A 13,808-nucleotide genomic window follows, 5' to 3' on the forward strand; every position below is an offset into this window, starting at 1 on the left:
GGGTTGAAACAACCCAGCATTTTTAAGAGTGATACATTTACATCAAACACACACTAGATCCTCTCTTGAATGTGCATATGAAGTATGTCCGGAAGCATCCCCTGCGGTTGTCCTGATGTCTGTGTGTGCTTTTTGAAGCACCAACATTCTGGTGCCCATTCACTTGCATTATATATGGATGCACAGATATATATTATTTAGCTTAAAAAAAAAAATAAAAAAAAAAGTCATATATATATATATATATATATATATATAGATAGATAGATAGATAGATAGATAGACAGATCACTGTAAGATCTTCTGAAAAGTGTAAACACTGACATACACTGGTTTTGTGGAAGGAATATTTGTTTGTCCAATCAATGGTTGATTGGGCAAAATGTTTGAGAAACTTGTTAAATAAAAAGCATTACTTTTTGCATTTTGATGGCACGAGCGGCATAAAAAACAATCACTATATATATTTAAATATATATATATATTTTTTATAAAGCCAAAATTGAAAGGCCTCGAAATTATCAACATAATTAAGACTTTGCTGAAAAGCCTGTTGTACGCAATCTTCTGCACGCTTTTTGACCACAGATTGATTGGTTGATTGATTTTTTTAGAATAATCATGATTATCAAACATAATACATCAGGTTTTTGAGGGATGTTTATTTGTTCATCTCTCAATCATATTGCATGTGTTTTGCTGCCCACAATAAAATCTACAGAGCTTTTATCATAAAACTAAACATTTAAATATCTTACTGGGAGATACAGAGTGACAATGACATTTCTAAGCATTTTATTATAAATAGTCTGTTATAAAGATCTCATTGATTTACAAGTTATCAGAATTTCATCTTAACTTTTTAGTCATATTAATATCAGCAACTGCTCCAAATTGCATATTTTTGCTCATTTTAGTCCTCTGAATATGCAAATGTGATTTATTTTTTTATATCTAGTTAGTCTAAAAGCTCAATAAACTGTTCCATTTCAAAAAATTTAATAGATTTCTTTCTGATAATTATTCATATGTCAGGCTTTACAGCCATAAAGGTCAATTTAAAAATCACATTTTGGACACTAAAATGGTCATAGGCAGAATAACATTACAAATACACTTCCCCAAAACACTTAATCTGACCAACATGCCTCCCACTGCGCCCCACCATATGCATTGCAGCTGGTAATGAATACATAAATAGATCTAATTGAGTGGTTTGCTGGAATTAAAGGACATCTGCTAAGCTAAGAGCCACAATCCTTCACACTCAGCATCTCCAGAGACCACCCCTACAACTGACGCAGTGTAAACAACCCCTGACCTTTCACCCCATGCACCCCCGCCTCCTGGACGCGTGCCCCACACGTGCCCCTTATCCCCTCCTCATCATCACTGTCTCCAGCATATGGTGCGTTTCATGTCACACGCATGTCCGTGTTAATGGGTCATTACCCAGAGGGACATGTGCAGCGCCATCTGGTTCAATCAAGTGGCCAGACGCCCCACCGGGCATCTAATTGGCTCAATGAAGATTAGATCTGATAGCAGAAAGGGGCCATATGAAATGCTGATATGTATTCTAGATCACATTGTGCGTGTTCATCACAGAGGTAAATGTTATGGCTCTGGAGAATTAATGGAGCTCTTCTTTATTCAAGTAACAAATTTGTCTCAAATGTGTTGCAAAGATTTCTCATAAAAAAATAGGATGCAAATGAGACAGTTGTTGACATACAAATTAGCACAGATCGGATAATGGATTTCTAAGTTAAGTGTCTCAGATGTTTCTCCTTAAATTCCTTAGGATTACTTCAAGTCAAGTCAAGTCAAGTCACCATTATTTAGATAGCGTTTTTTACCTTTTTTTTGTTTGCAAAACAACTTTGTGTCAAAGTAAATCTTCAAATAGACAGAAACAAGACATTTTTGTCATCATTTAGCCTCATGTTGTTACACTAAAAATAAAATGGTAAAGGATTTACTTTGAAACAATTTTTACTCTGAAATTGCTAGTTTATTTCACAAATAATTACAAAGAAATGACAAGTAACAGTGAATGAAATGTAATTTTTTTAAAGTAAAAAGCCTGAAATAGTCTTTTCTTGTAATACATACTCCCACTCTTTTATTTGCAACTTAAGTAGATTGTAGAAACTTTTGGCACCAGTGGTCTCTATCGTCTTCTTACAGTATAGGCTTATGATGTTTTTGAGAAACTTGAGTATGACTTTCTTTCTTGCATGGAACACAGAGGTTTAGTAGAATGTCCTAGCTGCTATTTTCCAAATAATATAAATATACAGGGACCAGGAATGTATTTGGTCACCATTCACTTTTAAAGGGAAAACAGCAGCTTGGACATTTTTCTAGATAACTCCTTTTGTGTTCCATGGAAGAAAGAAAGTCATAAAGGTTTGATATAATGGGGTTGAGTACAGTATGACAGAATTTGGTAACACTTAAGTACAGGGACCAGTTCTCACTATTGACTAGTTTATTATTAACATATTGACTGTTTATTAGTACTTATAAAGCACATATTCTGCATGACCATATTCTACATCCCTAATCCTACCCAATACCAGCAAATAGCAGCAAATTAGGAGTTTGAGGCAAAAGTCGTAGTTAATGGTTTTCCAGAATCCATACTTAAGATGCACCAGCATACTGATAACTGTATGGATTCATACTTTGCACTGGAATTGGAGATACACTACCAGTCAAAAGTTTTTGAACAGTAAGATTTTTTATGTTTTTTTTTTAATAATTCTCTTCTGCTCACCAATTCTGCATTTATTTGATCCAAAGTACAGCAATACAGTAACATTTTGACATATTTTTACTATTCAAATAACTATTTAAATTTTAATATTTAAAATGTAATTTATTCCTGTGATCAAAGCTGTATTTTCAGCATCATGACTCCAGTCTTCAGTGTCACATCCTTCAAAATCATTCTAATATGCTGATTTGCTGCTCAATAAACCTTTTATTAATTATTATTATTATTATTATCAATATTTAAAACAGTTGAGTACATTTTTTTCAGGATTCTTTGATGATAAGTACAGGGACCAGTTCTCACTATTGACTAGTTTATTATTAACATATTGACTGTTTATTAGTACTTATAAAGCACATATTCTGCATGACCATATTCTACATCCCTAATCCTACCCAATACCAGCAAATAGCAGCAAATTAGGAGTTTGAGGCAAAAGTCGTAGTTAATGGTTTGTTAATGGCGAGAATCGGGACCTTAAAATAAAGTGTGACCCACAATTTTCATTTTTGTGTGAACCACTCTTATAAAAAAAAGGAAAACCAAATTTGTTATCCAATCAATCATTGTCGTCTAGAAGAAAAAAAAAATGCTATGTTAAAAATATATTCTTTCCCAAAGTATTCTGTCCTATGAGTCAAACTGCAGTTATTATAAGAGAACTCTGTGCTAGTAAATGGACAGTTCAAACACAATACTGCTAGGTCCCAGCCGTCAGACTTACATAACACAACAAAGAAAAGACTGAGCATTGTTTACCCAGCAGCCCAATAAATGCTGAACTGCAGTGCTAACAGGGCTGCCACACCTTGCATGGATTTGTGTTGTAATGTGGCAGGTGAGGGAGTGAAGCTAGCTTGATTCAGACTGAAGAGAGCTGGCTGTCCCGGAAACAACTGCTTTCTGTTTGGCAACCATACTATTGATGGTACCCACTGACTCCCATATTATGAAAAAAAAAAATACTGTGGAAGTAAATTGGGACCATTAACTGTTTGGTTACCCACATTCTTCAAATTTTCTTTTATGTTCCACAGAAGAAAGACACGCATGCAAGTTTGGAACATTTCGAGGCTGAATAAATTAAACTTTCTTTATTGGCTGAACTATCCCTATATAACAGTTATTTTAAATAGTACAAATATTTCAAAATTGTACTGTTTTTGCTGTACTTTGGATCAAATAAATGCAGGCTTGGTGAGCAGAAGAGACTTCTTTAAGAAAGATTAAAAATATTACCGTACATGACCATGAAACAGAATCTGAGGTTTACCTCCTCGTTGGGTGCCATGGCTCTGTTGGGGTGCTGGTCTGCGGTATCGCTACCCAGGGTTTTGTAGTAATCCCCAGTGCTGGGCTGCTTGCTGAAGCTACGGGACTTTCGATTAGAGTCGACTCTTCGAAGCCTTTCGTGGCCCTCGCCAGGATTCAGCTGCTGGAGAAATGAGCAGCACATGTTTATAGTAATAGAAACAACATAAACATGCTTGAGTTTACCAATCAGCCATTTAAAAACTTTTATTGATCAACCACTTCATCTCATCTGCAGCCCTCATCAGTGGTATTAGCTGTAAAACCCAACGAGAAATTGCCTTAAAACATTTAAGCTTAAAAAACAATATTTATGAGTGCTGTGAATTTATTTCAGGAGTCCACTAACAGTAGTTTTTTTTTTTTAATTAATTTACGCTATGAACTGTACTCACATACTTTGTGTAACTAAAATTTGAACTGAAATTGAACTGAACTAAGCAAAAACATCATTAAAATTAGAGACATCAAATTAACTTGCAGTGGGTGTTGCAGTTCATCAGTCCAAAAGAAGTGAAATAAAGCACATCCATAATAAAAAGTGCCTCACACGGCTCCGGGGGTGAACAAAGGCCTCCTGTAGCGAATCGATGCGTATTTGTAAGAAAAGTAACCATATTTCTTCTTCTTCTTCTTAATGTTTAATGGTGGTTGGCATCCAGTGTATATATATATATATATATATATATATAACCATATATAAATATATAACCATATTTAAAGTGTAATAATCAATTTAATCTAGCTTGTGCTCACAGCTGTACACGGAAGCAGCTCTGGGCGGATGACGTAGGACATTGGCGTTGCGCAACGGTCACGAATTACAAGTACAAAACGAAGATTTGTAAAGAAGAATGTCAGAGAATTTCGATATAAGCCAAGAGGAGACTGGTTTTCCTTTGCTAAAGTAAGGAAACTTTGCTTCCTTTGATCCTGTAAACAAACGTTGGTTTTCACGAGGCTCACCGGCGCATACGCAACGCTGACCTCATACGTCATCAGCCCGGAACTGCTTCCGTGTACAACTGTTGACATTAAAGAGATTATTACGTTTTGAATATGGATATTTTTTTTACAAAAACGCATCGATTCGCTACAGGACGCCTTTGTTCACCCCCCGGAGCCATGTGAGACACTTTGTATTATGGATGGATGCACTTTATTTCACTTCTTTTGGACTGATGAACTGCAACACCCGCTGAGTGCCATTAAACAGCTTGAAAGATCAAAGACCATTTTTAATATAACTCCGATTGGATTCATCTGAAAGAAGGAAGTCAAATACGCCTAGGATCACTTGAGGGTGAGTAAATAATGGGCTAATTTTCATTTTTGGGTGAAAAAATCCCTTTAATATAACTAGCAAAAAGATTATCACTACATTGGTATGTGTACAGTTATTGTGTTTTAAAGCAGCATGCAGCATAAATAAAGTCATGTTTTTGGCCCATCTTTGACCTAACCACAGACTCTAATCTTCAGTGCAATGATAACCTTCAAAACTTTAACACAGCAGAAGCAACTTTAAATCCTGACAAAAATTATCACTTACACTCACACATTTTTATTTATATAATTATTGTGTAAAAACACATTTCATAACACTCCATTTTAACATTTACTCTCCTTATTAGGGTTGCAAAAAGGTGGACAATTTCCAGCAAATTTCGTAAACATTCCAGAAATTTTGGAAACTTTCAAGGATTTTTTGGAATATTCCAGGGATTTTTGGAAGTTTCTGAAAATTTACCGGAAATTTTCCACCCCTTTGCAACCCTACTCCTTATACAGTCTAAAGCAAAGCATGATGGGAACTAGGTAAACTGTTTTAATAATTTAATTTATTATTATTATTATTATTTTACAGTGGGCATGGTGGAATAGGTAAATAAAAAACTATGGTTCTTTTTCAGTATTTTATTAGCGTAGAAAAACAGAAATATATTAAACATTTTATTGAATATATTAAATACATGAAAATATACTAGAACATGGGTAGGTGACAAATAATGTCTATGAACTGTTTTACCAACATCACAATTTTAGCTTTAAATTCTTATATATGTCAGGGAGTGTATATTTTAGACATCTAATGACTATTGTACACCATCAATTTGTAGCAAATACATTATGTAGTCTCTCAAATATGTGCTTATAAAAATAAAACAAAAAACTATGAATTGTTATAATACAGGAAATGTTTAACATAGTTCTAGATGAATTATAGCATGTCACACTGAGGAAACTACTGTCACTGAAATGTCACATATTTGAATACTGTACTCCTGCCCACACACACACGCCATAAAAAAGAGGTTATATTGACTTTTTATGAGACGGGCATTAGAAATGTCAGTGTGAAATTTGTAATATAATTTGTCAGACAAAATTCTCCTTCACTGTTTGAAAATGGAACAAACCACTGCTATTTTTTAAACACAATTCTAGTACAAGAGGAAATCTGAATTTTCATCCCATATTGCTTCAGGCAATCCTGACACATTAAGCCACATAAACTCTTAATAATTCCTATTGTGTTCATGTGGCAAAACCTAACGTGACTCCAGCTGATTTGCCTGAAAACAAAAAGACTTTTCATGGCACAAAAGCTGAACTTAACATAGATTTCTAAGCTTCACAGAGGCAAATAACACAGCAGGCTACAAGAGAGACCGGCGGACCCCTTGAATGCTGTTTCAGTGTCAATGCACCGAATGGTTTCACTTTCTGCAGCCGTCACTCACTTGTGTATGATATCGAATCTTCATCACTGATCTAAAACCAGTTTTATCCACCTGCCTTTAGGAGTACGGAAACGTCATTACAGCAATCACGGATGCGGTTTCGAGAGTTTCTAGAAATTTCCAACACAAAAAAGGTAATGCTTGGTTTTCCTGTTCTTAAGATTTTCCTAATGCAAAGTCCTTGAATTTGCATAGTAATCAACCTTATGCAATGCAATTCTAAAACAAATAAAGTCGCAGGATAGTGAAGCAAAGCAACGAATGTGAGCTGTTAATAAGCTGTTTAATGTGATAATGTCATTTAAAAAAAAAAAAATGAAGGTACCTTTCGTATAATAATAAATAACAAAACAATCCATTTTGGTCAAACAAAAGCAATATTGATTTCTATATTGATATTGATCTCTATCTGAAAGCAAATACACCCAATAAAAAAAACAACCATGACAAAGAATTTGAATTCTGTCATCTGTGGCTTTTTATTTCTCACGCCGGCCCTGAGGATGGTATTATCCATTCATGTCCTTCCAGCATCCAATTTGCATTGTTGTCTAAAGCACTGTCCTCCCTGCAGAGTTACTCCCAGTGTAACTCGAGTCAGCCCAGTGCAGATGGTTTGATTATCATACCTCAGGGAAATCGCTGCTTGTAAGGCTAGCTGACCTCTATACAATGTGGATGGACCTGAGCCTATTTCAAACCTGCTGAATTTTTCATCACCAGTCACCAATACGTATTCTTCAGGCTTCTACATCGTGCAGCGACTCATCTAAAGATCTAAAGCATGTTCAGTAACGTTAGCTGAAGCTCACTTGAGTGAAGAACATGAATGCAGTGCTGTTCATGCATTTGAATGTTTATCTGATTCTGCATGCAATGCATTTGAAAGGTTTTCTAGGTTATCACAGTAGACAAGCAACCCGAGGCTACTGATCTTATGTAACTCAACACAAATAATAAACACACAGCCGTTGCATAGACAATTATATAATTACACACAAAGCTGAAGTATCCCAAGTCAACCAAACCAGCACAGTTTTAACTCCTACCGCCATTACTACTTCATCACAAAATAACACTGAATTGCAGTCTTACCCTTTCCGACTGCCCTTATTTCTTCCCACAGTGCTGTCACCCTACGCAAAGCTTTAAACCGAGAGCTGATAGATGCTCAGGTGTCACTAGATCTCCATTCTGCTGTGCCTCATTCTACCTGACGCTCGCTTTGCCTTTCCCCGCCCCTCAGCCTCCCACCAAACAATCACATCCCAGAGCGATGACTTCACTGCTCACCTGTTATCCAACCACAGGTCACAGCGCTCGTGGTCTCTTATGCAAAGCATTGTGACACAGTGGCCAAGCATGGCCGCTCCGGCTCGGCTTTCTCACCGGTCGAAGGATTGCATTATGCACACCGGCCACCAAAGAGAATCTGATTACAAATAAACGCGTTCAAAGGTAGCTGATTTATGGAAATAGCAAGCGGCAGTGGGTGATAAGACTGCAGCAGAGCCGTGTGGATTCAAAATGAAACGCAATGTGACTCTGCTGTTAAAGTGTATCAGAGTTATGTCAAATGAAGAACATTACATTTAAACCCAAGAGAGAATCCAGGTGGACTTGTATAGCATTCCAGTGTATGTGGAGCGAATCATAGCCTAATATGGGCCTGAGTTAGTATATGGTGTGGTATTCAAATACATTAGAGCTCTAGAAACAAACTAACCTTAAGTGAGCTGAACTAGACTAAACACAACCCAGAAATGTGCCAGTATGCGGCTGCTATGCATACTTATGTTATCATGGTACTCAAGGAAGAGGATGTTTTTCCTTGAGCACAGTGTTTCTTCCAATGTTCTGCCCTCTAAATAATGATACAGTCAATATTTGAGGGAGAATAAACAGCCTATATTATATTTCTCTCTGCATATATGAGTTTTACGCCTCTTCATGTAACATGAGCATAACAGATCTTTGTATTTCATTATATTTTTTTGTATCTATGTTGATGACAGCACAGATCATCTGATGAGAAAAATGTTCAAAGTGAAATATTTGGCATCTTGGAAAATTGTGTGACATTGTTGAGATCTCTTATAAGACTAAAGATGCTAAACACTCTCTTTGCTCTGCATTTAATCCTATTGTGGTCTCAAATGAGATAAAGAAATCTCTAAATTTATTAAAAAGAAGAAAAAAAAATTCAAACTGTGATGTGCTTGCACCACCTGAAAAGAAAGCACATATAATCTGTTAAACTAGTGTTTGATTGACAGCTCTAAATCCCTCCTCACGTTCAGCCCCTCCCAACAGCATCACAGCTGCTCTGCAGCCTAAAGTCTTTGACCATAAAAGGAAAAGCAGACTGCATATGGTTTGAGACGACAGATTCTAGTAGTTTTCTTCATGACTTATTGAAGTATTTATTTTCATTAGAAGTTGTATGTATTTCAGCTCATTAAAGTTCATTATGGACTGGATTAAGTCAGTATAGGTCATATAATATCACTATATAATGCACTTATACACTGTAAAAAAAATAAATAAAAGCTACTATATATTTTTCAGTTTACAGGACTTTTGAGTAACAGAAAGACACATGTAGACTATATGTATAAATTTGTACTTGCCATGATGAATTATAGGCCGAATCAAGTATTTTGCATTTAGTGAATGGACAAATTCAAACTGGCAAAACAAAGTAGTGTTACTTACAATTATGAAGACAGTAGTTGAAAGATCTTTCAGAAAAATCTGCATTATGTTGCCTTGATGTTTTTAACCTTTCAACAATATCTATTTAACATTGCATTAAAATGGAGGTTCAAGGCATTTCAAAGGGTTTAGCAGAAATACAGGTTGTAAATTATGTTTAGAGTCTATATGTTCATAAATATTAATATTTTAACATTTATTCCAGTGTATTGTCCATAGACTGGTGCACAGTAGTGCATGACTGTAAACGCCACCTTTTTTCTACAGGTATTGAGATCTGAGGGATATATTTGTATTTGCATCTGTGCCATTATGATAATGATCATCTGCTAAAAAGTGGGGGATTTTCTGAAGTTATGAAGGCTGCCACATCCTTAGGTTATGCTAAACTTATGGGGCCAGACTCAACATTGTTCTGCGTCTTAGTGGAAGAGATACTGTCTGAGAGAAGACAGTGGGTCATTTTGGGGGTCAGAGGTCATGGACAGGGTCTAGCTGAAGGTTTCATTACGCCTTGAATAAAGTAATAATGAATGACAAAACTTTACCTGCACTGCTTAAGTGCTTCAAATTGGAGAGCTGAATTCATCATAAAATGTGTGGTGAAGCAAGCCAATGAAAATGAATCAAAATTACATTCAGACGCGTCAAGATACTTTTGGGGGCCTCTGAATACTTATATTAATTGCATACTAAGTGAAGTGTTAAATTCTGCTGTGTTTCTCATCAGTTAGTCCAGCAACCATCCAAACAAGTTTTGATGGGAAGATCTGAGCTACTACTTCAAATACTTAACATGCAAACATAGAAGACGAAAAGTGCATTATCTGCTCTTCATACTCCAACAATAGTACTGCAACACAGCTGAACTCCCTGTAATGATCAGAAAATGTGTGTGTTGGGATGTGCTGGCAGCTTCTGACAGTTTAATTAGTTCAATTAATGTCAAGTCCATCATGCAGCACATCATTAGAGCTTTTGGGAGGTAATGCTAATGGAAGCCCTCATTAACGAGAACACAAAAGTAGCATTGTGTTTTTGTCTATATGAGTGTGTGAATCCATTCCGTGTGTGTGCACCTGCTCTGGGCTTTGATTAGCGAGCACAGGGCTGTTTTTTAACGCACAGATTGAGGTTTGTTGGCCAGACAACAGAAGATACATTGCTAGTCTGATTCTTTCTAATGGCCACTGTGCACCACTGTGTGTTATTTATGAGAAACCGCTGTGATTAAGTTCATGTACGATTAATTAGACCATATTGTGCTGCTTTACTGTCAAAGCTAACCGAGGTGTTATTTTACACCTACATATGTATTCCATGCCAATTAAAAAAGGATGAGCTGACGGTAAGTGTGTGTTAATTAGACGTTTCAGTGTTAAATCCACAGGGAATGTTTTGCTATTATAGGCCTATACACAGAATGACTAAAGCTCTATGGATTATTTAGTTACACAGGGATGCAAGCTGGTCTTTGTAATGAAGTGAGCTGTATAATCATCATATCATATTGCCTGAATGCACTTATTTGAACTTTTTAAGACGTTCAGTCATTAACATCACAATGGTGGTTGAAATTTCCCAAAATATTCTGAAATCTAACTAAAGATTTTAATACCTAGTCATTTTAAAGACAACTTGAAATGGCATTCACAAACCAGTTTACTTCTTCTGTATTGCGATGTATTTTACAGAATGCATTGTGAAAGCTAAAAAATAAAAAATAAATAAAATAAGGTTACACTTTAGTTTGGGGACCAGTTCTCACTTTTTCCTTAATAAACTCCTAATTTGCTGCATATTAATAGTTAGTAAATTAGTTGTTAAGTTTATGCATGGGGTAGGATTAGGGATGAAGAATAAAGCATTAATATGTGCTTTATAAGTACTAATAAACAGCCAATATGCTAGTAATATGCATGCTAATTGGTCTCTAAAGTGTTACCAAAAATAAATAAATAATTAACGATGAAGGATAAGTCAAAACTAGATTATAAAATATACATTTCATGATACAAGTCGTTTCAAAGCAGCTTTATAGAAAATGATGCTAATTTTTATAATATCTTCATACCTTATAGTCTAATTTAGCAGATCAGAGCTGGATGATAATATATCTTACATGTTGCAATGATAAAATCAATCAAGCACGCCCTACGTGAGCACAGTCTACCGTATACATGCAGATACTCACACAGGGCAGTATATTTAAGACAAAGCAAGTACTCTACCTCAATCAGTTCTGTGAGTTATGTCTCTTGTGCACTTCACATGAGTAGTGCTATTTTGCGTGCCATGCAGAGTTGCCTATGAGCATTTTAAATCAATCTCCGTTTCAGCTGGACTGTCTTTGTGTTGTGGTAGAAGAAGTCATTTGCAGTTCTGTTCTGATCGTGAGCCTGACATGCATGAGAGACAATACGATGCACGAATCCTGGATTATAGATTGATGCACTCTTGTTCACTATTGTACAGCATTTCCTGTAAAGGCTTTTAGGCTTTTATTCTATACTGTCCATTAGTACAATATGATTCCTTTATATTCTGTGAATAAACATTGTGTTTCAGGTCTTTAGTCGTCATGGCTTCGTATCTGTTTGGTCAACAGCAACACATCAGATGATGACTCACTAGAGGCCCCGTGCACTGCATTTATGGTGCTCAGAACTCAGCACTAAACAAAATAAACTATGATCTTTTTAAAGGGGTCATGTTCAGATCTTTATATATGTTTCTAGAGGTTAGTTTATAAAGGCTTTTTGCATCAAAAAGTTCAAATATTTGTAAAAATGATCATTTTCCATTCTTTCCATCATCTCTCTCACAAACACAAGTAAGCACCAATGCTGTGAATGAAGTTCATTGCACCGTATCTGCGCTCTCCTCCACAGCAAGAGATGGCCAGCGATGTAATAGTGGTGTATGTTTAAACCACACAAAAGAAAATGAACCAATGCAACCACAACTGTCTATAATCTGTATAAATATAATATTATTACTATAACATATATACCTAATACTGCTACATTATAAAACTTACAGCTATATGATAAACTATATGATATCATGTTAAGTACAATTAAGAAAAGAGTGTGTTGCAAAATGATACAAACAAAAACATTTTTGTTAAATCACTCAGGCAAAAAAATAAAAAATATAATAATAATAATAATAATTAAAAAAAAAGATAAACTTCAGCCATGCATTTCTAATAGATTAATCTTTTCGAAGGGTATGCACAGTTTTTGGAGGCTCAGTCTGTCTACATCCAGGGACAGAACAACGTCAGACTTTCTTATTCCACATCTTGCTTTAGTGATTGATTGACAGACATGGGTTATTAAAAGCACACTGCCTTGATTTACATACGCATGTTAAGGGGAGTGTAGAGGACAAACGTGACATCATGAATGGGGTGATTTCAAATTCTGGCATTTCAGAAGTGTGGACAACAAAAACATCGTATTTTAAACTGGAATCAGGGATAATATCTTTCATTGAATCTACAGTAAGTAGATCCACTTCAGGTAATTACTCTTCAGCAGTGATCTTACAGATCTACCACAAAAACCGAAGTTCAAAGACGAAAATAATAAATTCTGCACACTTGTTTCTCTGACACATAAGGTCTATAGACAACATTAATAATTTTTAAATTTGTCAATATTGGATGAGAATTGTCCAATACTGTATATTTTATTGTGAACTTTTGTTTTCTGCCTGTACAAGGTATTGTGAATGTAACAATAGCAGAGCTGTGTGTTCATTAAAAAAAGGGAAGGAGACCACAAACAGAAAAAGAGAGCTATCATAACATTCAAAATTGGAAAGTCCCGGTTCTTTAGTTATAAGTGCCAAACGCCTTTTTGAGTCTAAAATGTATTTGTTGATCTTTTTATAAGTACACTTGCATAAAGATGCCCTCAGAGTTAACAGATATGAACTTGAGTCACAAACTACAATTTTGATTTCATTTCTACAGCAGTCACAGATTTCAGGAATGAGCCGTTGGGAACTGGGGAGGGGATTCTAAAAGTACATTTTTATACTTTAGTAAGCGGAATAGAACACTGAACTCTTATATTTTTATAAGATGAAAGAAAATGCAGGATATTACAACTTTATGACTGATTTTAGTTTTTTTTAAGAAAATATATAGCATACCTCGTTTTTGACTACATCATTGTCGACTCGGCGAAGGTTCCTCTTCACCTTTAGGTACTCGGCAGACTCCTCCTCCTCCGGTGGTTTGGGTG

General features: G+C 35.6%; 1 protein-coding gene across 1 annotated transcript in view; it reads right to left on the bottom strand.

The window, feature by feature from the left end:
• The window catches only part of espn (espin), an 81,900-nt gene that overhangs the window by 30,564 nt on the left and 37,528 nt on the right, over nt 1-13,808 (bottom strand). The window contains exons 8-9 of the mRNA XM_016484368.1: nt 13,717-13,806; nt 4,056-4,217 (exon numbers count right to left, since the gene is read on the bottom strand). Coding sequence (XP_016339854.1) covers nt 4,056-4,217; nt 13,717-13,806 — 252 coding nt within the window. The remainder of the gene's footprint in view (nt 1-4,055; nt 4,218-13,716; nt 13,807-13,808) is intronic.

The sequence above is a fragment of the Sinocyclocheilus anshuiensis genome, unplaced genomic scaffold (assembly GCF_001515605.1).
Source record: "Sinocyclocheilus anshuiensis isolate Anshui unplaced genomic scaffold, SAMN03320099.WGS_v1.1 scaffold1203, whole genome shotgun sequence".
NCBI lineage: Eukaryota > Metazoa > Chordata > Actinopteri > Cypriniformes > Cyprinidae > Sinocyclocheilus > Sinocyclocheilus anshuiensis.